Raw genomic sequence first — 16196 nt, 5'->3', positions numbered from 1 at the left:
CTCATTTTTTCTACAAGGTACAGATCAAGAGCAATAAGATTGTGATACTTCCTATCACAACATCATGAGGCACATTCTCATATAATGATCATGGCAAATTAATGTCCATGGGTTTAACTCTACATCCTCCAAAAGCTGCATTGCTGCGAGCCCATCCCTAGGGTGAGGAGTGGGCGTAGGCACACATATCCTCAGTTTCCCGGGCGAATCCTGCCTTCTGCCTCTTCTGCTCAGAGCTGGGATGAGCCAGTTGGGTGTTGCATCTTATGCACCTTGTCAGACTTCAGAAGGTCATTGAAGCACTTCCGTCACTGGACTCAAGTCCTGCTCACCACACTGCAGCTTCTGACCGCTCTTGCAACCTCCAACCATCCCTGCTTAGACTAGCTGGACGGCCACTCTAACGAAATAAAATGTTCCTGCAGACTGTCTCGATCAGAATCTCCAGAGAGGTATCACTGAATTGTGAAGCTGCCCTCACTCAACTGCCTGCCCTCTTGCTGCTCTCTACTATTGCACACTCTGGAATGATACAGTCTGCTTGCAGCCATGTTGATGACTGATGGGCGACCTTTAATTGGGGCCCACTAATTAGACAGCGACTGCAGAGGCGAGCCACTAATTAGTGGCCTCTCGCAAAATTCTGCCAGATGTCGCTCAACGATCTCGAGCGGGTTCAGGACCTGTAAATGGTCCCAGTGTCGGATTCACAATGCTGCTGGCAAAATCCAGCCCAATGGTTCTGGTCAGTGATCTTTCCTGAGAACTTACATTCACATATTGAGCATTGAAATGAGGCAATTAACAGCCACTTAAAGGGTTGTGGGCACTTATTGTTCTCAGGCACAGGGATTTCGAGGGGTCGTGACCATGTCTCTGAGTAGAAGGAGGCAGCGCAGCAGGGAGCCAGACACAGAGGTGCGTTCATTTAACATCAGTGCATTAAAGGGGAATGGCTCAGAGAGCAGCTCAGGCAGTGGCACACAGTGGCCATTGAGTATGCAAAAGTAGCATAGAGGTAACTCTGCAGGCACTGAAACACTTGGTGGAGGGTGGGGCATAGTGGGGGGTGTGTTGGGGGAGGCGGTGTGTGAGGCAGCTGCAGCCTTGATTCTGGAGGCAAGGGAGGACAAAGGTGGAGATGGTGCTGAGCTACTCGGATATGGGGACGAGTAGCAACGATGAACAGCCGCTCACACATTAAGTGTAGGCCAGTGGTGCTGAGGCAAGCAGAGGTGTTGGATGAGGGGCTGGGAGGGAACAAAGGCTTCCTGAATCTAACAGAGTATTAGTCTCACAGGGGATGCGTCTATCAAGGCAGATGGCGGCAGAATTGTGTCCCCTAGCGGAGGGCCACCTCCATCCTTGCTGGTCGCGCCAGCACACCCTTCCAGTAGCTGTCAAAGTGACTGCAACTCGCAGTCGGCTGCCCATCACAGTATATGGGAGGTGACGGATACCCTGTTTGAGAGGGCTTCAGATTACATTGAGTTCACCACCAATGGGGCCACACTGGCAGAGAGGGCAGTGGGATTTGCTTCCATCGCTGGACTCCCTGTGGTGCAGGGGGCTGTCGCCTGCACCCATGTGGCCATCAAGGTACCAGCAGAGCCAACAGGGGTATTCATGAACAGGAAGGGATTCCACTCTCTCAATATTCAACTGGTGTGCAAGCATTTTCTCCAGGCCTGTGCACGCTATCTTTCCATGACACCTTCATCCTTAGGCAACCTCAGGTGCCGCAGCTGTTTGTACCACCGGAGAGACTGCATGGATGGCTGTTAGGTGACGAGGGCTATCCAATGAAGGGATGGCTGCTGACACCTGTATCCCACCCCTCAATGTAGGCACAGAGACGTGACAATCGCTGCCATCTCAGCACAAAAAGCAGGCCATTGGACTGTTCAAGATGCATTTCCAGTGCCTTGTCTGATTGGAGGCTCCACTGGTCCCCACATTGCCTGGAAGACAAGTTCCCAACTGTCACACTACGACAACTATTACACTCATGTGCGAGTCTCCACCACCTCAAAATTCATCTGCCTTTAACCCATCAATCATGAGACTCACATAAATCTGGGTGCAATCACAATCATTTTCATTGCAATATATGAATCAGTGTAAGACATCAAATGTATTAACAAGTGTCACAAAGTGAGCATGACCGTGAGATTACCGAAGCAGAGGCCTCTGATCGTGGGCGTTCCAATGGGGTGCTCCCCCTGTGGAAGAGGAAGGGGTGGAGGCGGGCTATTAACCTGTGTGTGGATGAGGCTGAGCTGCCTGTGACGGTTGTCCCCAATATAGCCATGACACAGGGACAACTACTGCCACAGGATCATCCTGCATTGACAGCGCCTCAGTTGGAGGGGCCAAGGGGGGCATCAGATAATGAGGATATCCCTTGAGGGGTGGCCCCTTCACACTCTTCGTTACCTGCCTCAGCCCTTTCATGGCCCACTTGAATGTCAGCGTGGACAACCAGCTTGGGGAGGTGGGGGTGGGGGTTACCTGGCATCCACTCCATACATCATTATGCCATCAGTGGCACTGACCAGTCAATGCTACATAAAGTGGCATTCATTGCCTGGCGGTCAGTGCGCTGCTCATGCATCCACTCAGCATGATGTTGCAAATGGTTGTCCAAGACTCTTTCAATGGATAGGCTCATGTGCTCATATGCCTGAATCGTGGCAGTGCATATGTCATGGATGGACTCCTCCATTCTCTGCTCATGACTTCGCACAGCCTCAGAGAACTCAGACATTTGGGCATATATCTCCCACTGTTTCTCAAGGAAGAGAAGCCTTGGGTTTGATCTTCGGGTCCCGTAGGGGCAGGAATGGTGGTGAACGGGACTTCAAAATATCAGCTTTGGCCGGCGAGCCAGTTTCCCATTGCCATTCCCGGCGCCAGCCATGTTCGCCAGGGCGGCTGGGGGAGGGGGGAATGGCAGTATCGCGATGCCACCCAATCCCTGATTAAGGCCAATTAAGATGGTTAAGGAGCTCATTAAGAGGCCATTAATTGGAGTAGGGGGGTGTTGTGATTTTCGCAGTGGCACACGTCTGCATGCGCTGTCTGGGGCAGATCAGGGTGGCGGGAGGCGGGTACACAGTGGGGAGCAAGTCGTGACCATCCCAGGGAATCACCCGCGCTCCATAAAAGGGTGAAAGGCACAGAGGGGAACTCGGCCATTGACAGACAGGTGCCTTTGGCACAGTGCATGTGGCAGGGAGAATGAGCAGTCAGAGCATTGGCAGTGTAGGGGGTCATGACCCTCTCGGCATCATGAGGGCATAAGAGCAGGGGGCAAGGCTGCCAAACACAATTCCTCCTCTGCAGATGACACCAAAGCTGTTGTTCTGGCCTGCATTGCCTCCTCCTCCACTCCCGGGCCTGTGGGAGACATAAGTAGGTGGTTGTGCTACATCACCTCTGTCATTGTCTGCTTCAGCAGAGCTGAAGCTTAGAGCTCTTGCTTTGGCATGTAGGAAACTAGGGAAGAGGGAGCTCCATCTCTATCACTTGAAGTTGTTCAGATCTTTTCACCCTGTCTTGGATGGACTCCATTCTCGCCATCGCCAACTCCATCATGTGTTGCCACCATGGCCAGGTCAAGGGCCACCTCTGCCATTGGTGGCAGTATGGCCAGATTTGGCACTCCACCACCCAACCGAGCCCTTTCTCTAGTGTTGTGCGCTCTCTTTTCCTACAAGGTCAAAAGGATAAGAGTTAAGAGCAATGTGCACTCCCTCACTACATTAAGCTGCACCGACACACGTGATGACACTAGCCACAGTGCTGCCTCCTGCACTTCTGATAGAGAGATCAGCTTTTCCCACAGCACAGTGATGCTCCTGGGCACACGTGTCTCAACTGTTCAGGAGGACTATGCACCGTCAGGCTGCTCAACTCGTGTATATTCTTGTGACTGCAGACCTGGAGGCCTGTCATCTGGGTGCAGCGCTGCACTCACCTTGCCAGTCCGCTGAAGGTAGTGAAAGCATTTGCGGCACTGAATCCATGTCCTGCTCACAAAGCTGCGCCCACTCGCTTTCTCAGCCACCTCCAGCCAAGTTTGTTTGGTTTGGCTAGCTGGCCGTCTCTTGTCACTTGCCAGAAAAGAAATTGCATCTTGCTGACACTGCCTCAGGCACTGCTAAATCAGGGGGTCGCCCTGGCATGGGTGCCTGTCCTTCTGCAGGCATGCTGATCCTCTCCCTCTGCCATCTTTCCCATAAACCGGCAACCACAATAACGGCTGCTGGTTCCTGTTTAAATGTCTCCTGCCTCGTTTCTGTCCCACCTCCTCCCCACCTCCACTGCCCCTATTTGGGGGTCCAACACGCCCATGGCCACTAATTGACCTGCTCGTTTAAAATTGGGATGGGGACCCAGAAATGCGCCCGACGCAGGCTCCTGACCCTGGATCACATGACCTCAGGACATCCCAAAGTGCTTTCAAGTGGAGTCACTGTTGTAATGTAGAAATGTGGCAGCTAATTTGCTCCCACAAACAGCAATTGATAATGACCAGATAATCTGTTTTGGTGATTTTGATTGGTCAGGATACCAAGGAAAACACCCCTGCTCTTCGTCAAAATGTTGCCATGGGATCATTTACATTCACCTGAGAGGACAGATAGGGCTTAACATCTCATCCAAAAGATGGCACCTCCAACTCAGTACTGCACTGGAGTCTCAGCCTAAAATTTTTGCTCAAATCTCTGAAGTGGGACTTGCACCCACAAACTTCTGACGCAGATAAGAGTGCTACCCATTGAGACACAGCTGAACTTCGGCTGAAGTTACGGAGAGAGGCAAAAAGAAATCTTTACGGAAATTTCCAGGCTTTCAGGTCAACTGCTTTAGGTTTTCTTTGCCTGCAGTTCCAAGTCCTTTATCTACAGTAGAAACAGCAGTACCCTCAGCACTGATCCCTGGCATCCACTAATGGCTCTTTGCCATGTTGTCACACCTTCATTCACAACAACCTCTTAGTTTCCTAGGTTCAGTCAATGTTCAGTCCACCTCAGAAGCTCTATTCAATTTATTCAGTTCTCTGTCTGTTCCACTCCCTCCCATTCAAGTACAGACAAGAACATTTATTATAATTTCAAGAGCCCTTTTGTCTTGGGGAGCATGCAGAGACTGGAAACCTTGCAAGATAATATCTCAGTGCTGTTAATGTGACTATTTCTATCACCCATGTGCGGTACAGTTATCTTGAACCTACTGCAGCGATTGTGTTATGCCATTGTATGCATTGCAGTCAATTAGAAATGTTAGAATGACATCAGCTTCCTATCCCCATGCACTCGCCTCAACGGTCAGCAAGGATTTGCGATGCAATTAAGTGCTTCTCTGTGTCAAGCACATTGGATTGCCAATTATGATGAGCATAACAAACAGGATACAAGATGGGTCATTGATGTTTCCTTGCAGACTGATCATTAACTCATCTGTGATGTGTAACTGTTTCAAGGATAAGACCAAAAGAATTAGACGAAGGGATGATTTTTTTACGTATTGAGTTGTGATCTGGAATGCATTGCCCTTAAGGATGGTGGAAGCAAATTCCGCAGTAACTTTCAAAAGGGGATTGGATATATACCTGAAAAGGAGGGTATGGGAAAAGAGCAAGGAAGTGGCAGTAATTGGATAGCTCTTTCAAAGAGCCAGCACAGGCACAATGGACGAATGGCCTCGGTGTGGGCTGTATAATTTTATGAAGTGATTCCAATATAGGAACATACGAATTAGGAGCAGGGGTAGGCCATTTGGCTCCTTCGAGCTTGCTCTGCCATTTAATAAGATCATGGCTGATCTGATTGTGGCCTCAACTCTACTTTCCCGCCTACACCCAGTACCCTTTGACTCCCTTGTTAGTCAAGAATTTATCTACTTCTGCCTTAAAAATATTCAATGACCCTACCTCCACTGCCGTCTGGGGAAGAGAATTCCAAAGACTCTCAACCCTGTGAGAGAAAAAAATTTCTCCTCATCTCTGTCTTAAATGGGCGACCCCTTATTTTTAAACTGTGTCCCCCAGTTCTAGTCTCTCCCACAAGGGGAAACAATATGCCATTATGTTTTCGAGCTTTATCCATTTAGTGCGAGATGAATCCTAGTCGCCGGGGCAGCAACGTTAAAAATCTCCATTCATTCAAAAGCAGCAGATGTGGCTTCAAAACAATAATGCTGCTCGTGGTAAAATACATCTGCCCGTGTCAGAGGACAATCTATCTGGACTATCAAAGTGTAAGCTTGATAAGTTCAAGAAGTGCTGTGCGTGGGGCGGTTGGGACTTTGGGGACAGCCCTCCATGGGGCACAGGGTGCCTGATCAGGAGGGCCCCCTCCCAGCCCTCAAGAAGGCCACCAGGTTTTACCTGGCGGTGTTCTTGGGGCCTTTCCCATCCAGCCGCTGGTGTAAAATACAAGAGGCGGTGGGAGGAGGCCCTTTAGTAGCAGTTAATTGGCCACTTACGGGCCTTGATTGGCCTGGGGCGGGCAGGCCATTTCTTTCCACTGCCGCCCCACGGAAAATTGTAGTGGGGGCGTGAAGGCATCGGGAACAGCACCCCACCTCCCGCCTCCCATTCAATTTTACGGCCACCCCCGCCACCAGCCCACTCATTAGGGGGCTGTAAAATTCTGGCCCTTATCTGAAAGACAGCACCTCCGACAGTACAGCACTCCCTCACTCCTGCGGTGGAATGTCAGCTTTTGATTTTTTTGCTAAAGTCCTGGAGTGGGACGAACCTACAAGCCTTTGACTCAGAGGTGAGACAGTGCGACCACGGCTAACACAGAAGGGGCCATTCGGTCTTTCGCACGTGTGCTGGCTAATTAAGCTACCATTTTGGGACTGGAAACGAGATTTAGTAAACTTTTCCTGCGGCCTAGTTGGGTGGATGCAAGTAGTTATTACAGGTTTAAAATGGATACCTTTTGTATCTTTACAGTTGCTTTGTACTGACTTTTGATTTCTTTTTGATATAGGCGTTACGTAAGGTTCTGTTTGGAGCAGCATTTCAAGTTTTCAATTATGAATGGAAGAAATCCCACTTCAAATTCCGAGAACCTTATTCAGACTTGGCATATGCACTGGAGGCAGAAAGGGTCAGTGCCAGTAAAAGCTGTACAACATTTTTTTCGTTGGGTTTGACTTACGCAGAAACCCGCCATGCTTAAAGTCATCAAATTAAACTACTGAGAAATTCACACCAGTTTCCTGATACGGATTGTATGCTCTGGGGTAGATTTGCAACTTGCTGTTGGAGTGTTAGTTGGTGTTTTCGATTGGCCACCCATTATAGGAAGTCTTGAAAGCTCCAGTTGTCCTCTAGCATTCACAGACTTTTAGGGGAGAGGTTCCAGATTTCTACTACCCTTTGTGTGAAATATTGATTTGCGATTCACGTCCTAAATGGCCTAGGTCTAATTTTCAGTGTATGTGCCCTCATTCTTGAAATAGTTGTTCTGTATCTACCCTGTCGAATCCTTGTATAATTTTAAACACCTCAGATCACCCTTCAGTCTTCTATATTTGAGTCCTGAAATCTAGCACTAAAATCAAAAAGCTGATACTCCAGTGCAGTACCGAGGGAATGCTGCACTGTCTGAGGTGCCATCTTTTGGATGAGATGTTAAACCAAGACTCTGTCTGCCCTCTCAAGTGGATGTAAAAGATCCCATGGCACTACTTCAAAGAAAAGCAGGGGAGTTATCCCTGGTGTTCTGCCCAATATTTATCCCTCAGTCAACATCACAAAAACAAGTTTTCTGGTCATTATCACATTGTTGTTTGTGGGAGCTTGCTGTGCACGAATCGGCTGCTGCATTTCCTACATTACAACAGTGACTACACTTTAAAAGTACTTCATTTCCTGTAAAGCACTATGGGATGCCCTGAGGTGGTGAAAAAGCTCATGTAAATGTGAGTCCTTTCTTTTAAGTGCAGCTTGGTAAAAGTGTAGGTTTAGGGCCCTCCCCCTCAAGTATTGTCAGCGAGTTCGCCACAGATTAATCAACTCAAATTGCACAACATACCAGAAACCGTGAATAATGATTCAATAAATTAAAAGATTTTTAAAAAGGTAACATTTACCATAATAGATACTAATTTCATTTATATAGAAACTGATCACATTGAAATGCTTCAAAGTACTTCACATAATAACTTACTTTTGAAATTGAGGCAGGCCAATTAAATAAAATTATTTTTCTTTATATATTCATACTTGGGATGTGAGCATCACTGGCAAGGCCAGCAGTTGTTGCCCATCCCTAGTTGCTCTTGAGAAGGTGGTAGTGAACCTCTTCATCTTGAACGCCTGCAGTTCGTGTGGTGAAGTTGCTTCCACAGTACTGTTAGGTTGGGAGTTCCCGGATTTTGAGGATGAAGAAACAGTCGATATGTGTCCGAGTCAGGATGGTGTATGACTTGGAGGGGAAGCCGGAAGTGATGGTGTTTCCATGTACCTGTTGCCGTTGTCCTTCTAGGTGGTGTAGGTTATGGGTTTGGGAGATACTGCCAAAGATTGAAAAGTTAAAATGCCCATCTACTGCATTTTAAGAGCTAAATAGAGAACATACATCCAGCTGTTTAATTGTGTATATGCATCGATTTATCCTTCAAAATATTCTATGCTCTGTGTGTTGTAGCAGACTAACAGGATTATAATATAAAATATAGTGTTGATACTATTTGTGTTTGTTTTTAAAATAATTCATTCTTTTTGAAGGGTGGTACAAGGACTATTCAGATGGCTGTACAAGCACATATCCTCAAGTACTTGCTGTTCACGAGAAATAGTGAAGTGGAAAGCCACAACATTAAATGGTAAAACAATACTCTCAGCTTGACTAATTCATTAAACTCTTGAGAATTATTGTGAGATTTTATTGATTGTTTTCAATTAGTTTTTAGATGCTGGCATCCCACCCTTGGCTAAGTCCTGAGGAGAAATGGGAGGATCACTAAAGGGCTATTAACAGGCTTGCAACTGCCCTCAGGTGTGCCTGCGACCCTGACAGGAGCACATCTTAAACAGGCATTAAGTCCCTCATTTACATATGTTAGAAATAGCATTGCCAACCCTCCAGAGTTGTCCTGGAATCTTCAGGAATTAAAGATTAATCTCCTGGACATTGTTGTGAGTAACCCTCATGGGAAAAATCATGGCAGCCTTCAAAGTGATGGTTTCCTTTCTAAATTTTCCTTGATCACTTTTGTTTGTTGTGAAAATATTGGAGATGGGTAAAGAGGCTGTTTTAAGGGGCGGGGCCTTTGGAGGTGGGAGGTCATGCAATGAAATCTCCAGGAATACGTCCAACCAAAGTTGGCCACCCCTATTTAGAATGAGAGCAGAAGATAATGTGATGAATCTTAATTTTAATATAGTGAGGATGCAGAGAGAAAGAAAGTAAGGCCTTGACACAAAGTTGGTAACATGATGCCAAATAATGATTGGCCTTACTTGCATCTGAGGTGCTAAAGCTTCCATGTAGCAGTCAGCCCTCAATTGCCATCCACAATTTCGCTCTAAAATTGGTCACAGATGGATTGACTCTGCAACCGGTGCCTCACATTTTCTGCATTCTCTTGTAGCCTGCATGCAGTAAGCCATAAAGCGCAAGAAAATGCATTGGCGGCAGCACTCTCTGACATCCTGTGGACGGCAGGGGAAGGAGTCAAGAGCTTTGTTTGTTTGGTGACCACTGACTCTTATTTTGGCCCGACAATTGACTACAAAATGGACTGCTACACAGAGAGAGTAAGAACCATTCCCACACAAACATCACCTTGAGTTATAATGTGATTTCATTTGAGTCATGTATGATAATTTGTGTATTGTAAACATTGTAAAGTTTTCTATTCTTTAATTGTCCGGATGGCCATTCAATATGACTAGCACTATTTGAAGAAGAGCAAGAAATTATTTCCCTTAGCTCTGCATCAAAGATCGCTCCCAAGCAGCCTCTTTCCCTAAAAATTGGAATATTACTTTACACGTGCAATATCTGTTAGATAACACGGTCAAATCCTTGCTTCTATATCTAGTGCAGTGTTTTTGAGGGATCGAACCCGTATTTTTTTTTATTTCATCCGTGGGATGTGGGTATTGCTGGCAAGGCCAACAGTTATTACCTATCCCTAATTGCCCTTGAAAAGGTGATGGTGAGCTGCCTTCTTGAACCGCTGCAGTCCTTATGGTGTAGGTACCCCCACAGTGCTGTCAGGAAGGGAATTCCAGGATTCTGACCCAGCGGCAATGAAAGAATGTTGATATAGTTCCAAGTCAGGATGGTGTGTGACTTAGGGTGGAACTTGCAGGTGGTGATTTTCCCATGTGCCTGCTGCCCTTGCTCTTCTAGGTGGTAGAGGTCGCTGGTTTGGAAGGTGCAGTCAAAGGAACCTTGTGAGTTGCTGCAATGCATCTTATTGATGGTACCCAGCACAGCCAAGGTGTGCCGATTTAGTGAAATAAATTTAGTGTAATATATCTATATTCAATATATTTAGCGCAGTGTTGTCTAAGAGTCGAACACTTGTTCCTCTTGTTACAATGAGGTGAGAAAGGCGCCTAGGGGGGCCCTTTCAGCCTTCACCTGGTCTTACTGTAACAGGCTTTTGTTTTTAAACACACTGTGTTTTGAGCTCCACCTTGGTGAATCCTTGCTCGCCGCTTTCTAATTATAAGGCAAATAAATGAGCACAAACAGGCTTTCTTAGGTTTAAAGAAGAAAAGTGAAATTTATGAAAACTTAAACTTAAACTCTAATTCAGTTAATGCCTACGGTTACACGCCGTGCCCCACGCCAGCATGCATACGGAAACGCACATGCAAATAGAAACAGAAAAGAGCAGAAGAAAAGTAGTGGAGAGGTTTGAGGCAATCTCTGAAGAAGGGTTTTTGTTACTGTGCTTCGAGCTCACTGTAGTCCTTGCTTGTAGGTAGATCTTGCGTTTCATTGGAGCCCATTATTCTTCTTAAACCTTGTTCACTGTAGGACACTTTTCTGTCTTGGGATTCATATGTCTTCAATGGTTGCCGAAGCTGGTGAGAGAGATGAGAGCAGACAGGAGAGGCGGCTGCAAGGCAGCCACAAGAGGTCTTGTCAGTCCAGGAGCAAACAGCTTTCTGTCTTCAAAACACTGTTTCTCCAATTTAAAACTCCCCTAGTTGGCCAGCAGGTGGTCATGTGACCGACTGGTTTGACCAGGTCTCTTCTGTGTATTGGGGCAGGGACTGGTTCTTTTGTTCCAACACTGTCTGCGAGTATGAAAAAAATGTCTTTCCAGCCAGGGGCTTAGCAATCCCTTGTAATCAGCTTTCTTTTCTTCCCAGCAACAATTTTTAAAATTTAATGTCCATGTGGCAAAATATATGTGCCTCATTCTTGGCAGGTTGGGGCCTGCATGACACTCTATTTACTTGGATGTGGCTCAAGCCCTTTCTTTATCTTTCAGACTTCAGCGAGCCGAAGGAAAAACATTGTCAGAACTCATCTTAGGCTATAAAATTTGGAACATGTTTATTAAAATTAACTGATAAGCAGTGACAAGAGACAGTACAGAAGCTTGTAATTTAAACCATGCTGTCTGTTCATATATAAAAATCTACCATGAGACACTTTGTTTCTTATAAAGCTAGACAACCCTGTGAGTCTCATCCACCAATTACAGAATCTTGAGACAAGTCTTCCACTTGGGTTGTTGTATAATAATACAGAATGAAACTGGCAAACTAGGAGCATGCTGACTGCGATTTATCTCTCAGACCATTTATAGTTAAAAAACAATGGACTGCAGGAAGGCATTAGCTCCGGCCCATTGGCGAATCAACATTATCGAATTGATGTGATAGAACAAAAAGAACAAAGAACAGTACAGCACAGGAACAGGCCATTCGGCCATCCAAGCCTGCGCCGATCTTGATGCCTGCCGAAACTAACACTTTCTGCACTTCTGGGGCCCATATCCCTCTATTCCTTTCCTATTCATATATTTGTCAAGATGTCTCTTAAACGTCGCTATCGTATCTGCTTCCACCACCTCCCCCGGCAGCAAGTTCCAGGCACTCACCACCCTCTGTGTAAAAAACTTGCCTCGCACATCCCCTCTAAAATTTTCACCTCGCACCTTAAACCTATGTCCCCTAGTAACTGATTCTTCCACCCTGGGAAAAAGCTTCTGACTATCCACTCTGTCCATGCCTCTCATAACTTTGTAAACCTCTATCATGTCGCCCCTCCACCTCCGTCGTTCCAGTGAAAACAATCCGAGTTTTTCCAACCTCTCCTCATAGCTAATGCCCTCCAGACCAGGCAACGTCCTGGTAAACCTCCTCTGTACCCTCTCCAAAGCCTCCACGTCCTTCTGGTAGTGTGGCAACCAGAATTGCACGCAATATTCTAAGTGTGGCCTAACTAAGGTTCTGTACAGCTGCAACATGACTTGCCAATTTTTATACTCTATGCCCCGACCGATGAAGGCAAGCATGCCGTATGCCTTCTTGACTACCTTATCCACCTGCGTTACCACTTTCAGTGACCTGTGGACCTGTACGCCCAGATCTCTCTGCTTGTCAATACTCCTAAGGGTTCTGCCATTTACTGTATACCTCCCACCTGCATTAGACCTTCCAAAATGCATGACCTCACATTTGTCCGGATTAAACGCCATCTGCCATTTCTCCGCCCAAGTCTCCAACCGATCTATATCCTGCTGTATCCTCTGACAATCCTCTTCATTATCCACAACTCCACCAACCTTTGTGTCGTCCGCAAACTTACTAATCAGACCAGCTACATTTTCCTCCAAATCATTTATGTATACTACAAACAGCAAAGGTCCCAGCACTGATCCCTGCGGAACACCACTAGTCACATCCCTCCATTCAGAAAAACACCCATCCACTGTTACCCTCTGTCTTCTGTGACTGAGCCAGTTCTGTATCCATCTTGCCAGCTCACCTCTGATCCCGTGTGACTTCACCTTTTGCACCAGTCTGCCATGCGGGACCTTGTCAAAGACTTTACTAAAGTCCATATAGACAACATCCACCGCCCTTCCCTCATCAATCATCTTCGTCACTTCCTCAAAAAACTCAATCAAATTAGCAAGACACGACCTGCCCTTCACAAAACCATGCTGCCTCTCGCTCATAAGTTTGTTTGTTTCCAAATGGGAGTAAATCCTGTCCCGAAGAATCCTCTCTAATAGTTTCCCTACCACTGACGTAAGGCTCACCGGCCTATAATTTCCTGGATTATCCTTGCCACCCTTCTTAAACAAAGGAACAACATTGGCTATTCTCCAGTCCTCTGGGACCTCACCTGTAGCCAATGAGGATGCAAAGATTTCTGTCAAGGCTGCAGCAATTTCTTCCCGTGCCTCCCTCAGTATTCTGGGGTAGATCCCATCAGGCCCTGGGGACTTATCTACCTCAATGCTTTGCAAGACACCCAACACCTCCTCCTTTTTGATAATGAGATGACTGAGACTATCTGCACTCCCTTCCCTCGGCTCATCATCCACCAAGTTGTTCGCCTTGGTGAATACTGATGCAAAGTACTCATTTAGCACCTCACCCATTTCCTCTGGCTCCACGCATAGATTCCCATCTCTGTCCTTGAGTGGGCCAACCCTTTCCCTGGTTACCTTCTTGCTCTTTATATATGTATAAAAAGCCTTGGGATTTTCCTTAATCCTGTTTGCCAATGACTTTTCATGACCCCTTTTAGCCCTCCTAACTCCTTGCTTAAGTTCCTTCCTACTGTCTTTATATTCCTCAAGTGCTTCATCTGTTCCTAGCCTTCCAACCCTTACAAATGCTTCCTTTTCCTTTTTGACTCGGCTCACAATATCCCGTGTTATCCAAGCTTCCCGAAATTTGCCAAACTTGTCTTTCTCCCTCACAGGAACATGCTGGTCCTGAATTTTAATCATCTGACGTTTGAAAGACTCCCACATGTCAGATGTTGATTTACCCTCAAACAGCCGCCCCCAATCTAAATTCTTCAGTTCCTGCCTAATATTGTTAGAATTAGCCTTCCCCCAATTTCGCACCTTCACCCGAGGCCTACTCTTATCCTTATCCACAAGTACCTTAAAACTTATGGAATTATGGTCACTGCTCCTGAAATGCTCCCCCACTGAAACTTCGACCACCTGACCAGGCTCATTCCCCAATACCAGGTCCAGAATGGCCCCATCCCTAGTTGGACTATCTACATATTGTTTCAAGAAGCCCTCCTGGATGCTCCTCACAAATTCTGCCCCATCCAAGCCCCTAGCACTAAGTGAGTCCCAGTCAATATTGGGGAAGTTAAAATCACCCACCACTACAACCCTGTTACCTTTACATCTTTCCAAAATCTGTCTACATATCTGTTCCTCTACCTCCCGCTGGCTGTTGGGAGGCCTGTAGTAAACCCCCAACATCGTGACTGCACCCTTCCTATTCCTGAACTCCACCCATATTGCCTCGCTGCATGATCCCTCTGAGGTGTCCTCCCGCAGTACAGCTGTGATATTCTCCTTAACCAGTAATGCAACCCCCCCCCCCCCCCCACCCCTTTTACATCCCCTTCTATCCCACCTGAATCTTCTAAAGCCTGGAACATTTAGCTGCCACTCCTGCCCTTCCCTCAACCAAGTCTCTGTAATAGCAACAACATCATATTTCCATGTACTAATCCAAGCTCTAAGTTCATCTGCCTTACCTGTTATACTTCTCGCATTGAAACAAATGCACATCAGACCACCAGTCCCACTGTGCTCAGCAACATCTCCCTGCCTGCTCTTCCTCTTAGTCCTACTGGCCTTATTTACTCTGTCCTCCTCATTTACTTCACTAGCTGTCCTACTGCTCTGGTTCCCACCCCCCTGCCACACTAGTTTAAACCCTCCCGAGTGACGCTAGCAAACCTCGCAGCCAGGATATTAGTGCCCTTCCAGTTTAGATGCAACCCGTCCTTCTTGTACAGGTCCCATCTGTCCCTGTAGAGAGCCCAATGGTCCAGATATCTGAAACCCTCCCTTCTGCACCAGCTGCTCAGCCACGTGTTTAGCTGCACTATCTTCCTATTTCTAGCCTCACTGGCATGTGGCACAGGGAGTAATCCAGAGATTACAACCCTAGAGGTCCTGTTTTTTAACTTACTACCTAACTCCCTAAACTCCCCCTGCAGGACCTGTGTTTCTGAAACACTCCCCATGCACCGCACACAGCTCCCCACCACCCACCCCCCCCCCCCACCCCCACCACTGCCAACCGCCCACAACCAGTGCAAGACCCCAGGGTATTTGCAAGTGTTGCCTCGTGCCTTACTGTAATTTGATAGGTTTCAGGACAAAGCGTGAAGCATGGCTTAAGCTATTTCTAGTTGCTCTGCAAACAAATAATATCTGTGAAGTAGTGACAGTTTGCGTATCAGACAGTAATGGGTATCCTCTTCAGTCTCTGAAAAGCAAGATAACAGTAACCAAGTTTAAAGTGACCAGTCGCATCTTTTGAGATATTCAAAATATGACAGCTTTCTTATGCATTGAATTATGACAGATCTCCTATTCACTGTTGTCCAAGCTGCAGTGTTATGTGTGTGAAGCATGCCACAATTGAGTTAAAGCTAGCAGTCAAGAAGTTAAATTCACAGGACATTAGATTAGGTTTCAGACAGGGCATCTGAGCCTGTATTTTGAAATCAATTAAAGATAGTACGACATTCCCTTGATCATTCATGTTCATTGCTGCAAAAACAGGAAGGCAGATTATTATTTAAACGGCTATAAACTGAGAGAGGGGAATATGAAACAAGACCTGGGTGTTCCCGTACACCAGTCACTGATGGTAAGCATGCAGGTGCAACAGGCGGTAAAAAAGGCAAATGGTATGTTGGCCTTCATAGTGAGAGGATTCGAGTACAGAAGCAGGGATGTCTTGCTGCAATTATACAGGGCCTTGGTGAGGCCACACCTGGAATATTGTGTGCAGTTTTGGTCCCCTTATTTGAGGAAGGATGTTCTTGCTATAGAGTGAGTGCAGCAAAGGTTTACCAGACTGATTCCTGGGATGTCGGGACTGACATATGAGAAGAGATTGAGTCAGTTAGGATTATATTCGCTGGAGTTCAGAAGAGTGAGGGGGGGGGATCTCATTAGAAACCTATAAAATTCTAACA

At 46.6% G+C, this 16196-nt stretch overlaps 1 protein-coding gene across 1 annotated transcript in view; it reads left to right on the top strand.

Moving 5' to 3' along the window:
* mindy4b (MINDY family member 4B) overlaps window positions 1-16196 on the top strand; it is a 61984-nt gene that overhangs the window by 15831 nt on the left and 29957 nt on the right. Inside the window, exons 4-6 of the mRNA XM_068041556.1 lie at window positions 7008-7127; window positions 8753-8850; window positions 9619-9784. Coding sequence (XP_067897657.1) covers window positions 7008-7127; window positions 8753-8850; window positions 9619-9784 — 384 coding nt within the window. The remainder of the gene's footprint in view (window positions 1-7007; window positions 7128-8752; window positions 8851-9618; window positions 9785-16196) is intronic.

Source organism: Heterodontus francisci, chromosome 11, assembly GCF_036365525.1.
Source record: "Heterodontus francisci isolate sHetFra1 chromosome 11, sHetFra1.hap1, whole genome shotgun sequence".
In the NCBI taxonomy this organism is placed as follows: domain Eukaryota; kingdom Metazoa; phylum Chordata; class Chondrichthyes; order Heterodontiformes; family Heterodontidae; genus Heterodontus; species Heterodontus francisci.
This window is presented reverse-complemented; position numbering and strand designations above follow the sequence as displayed.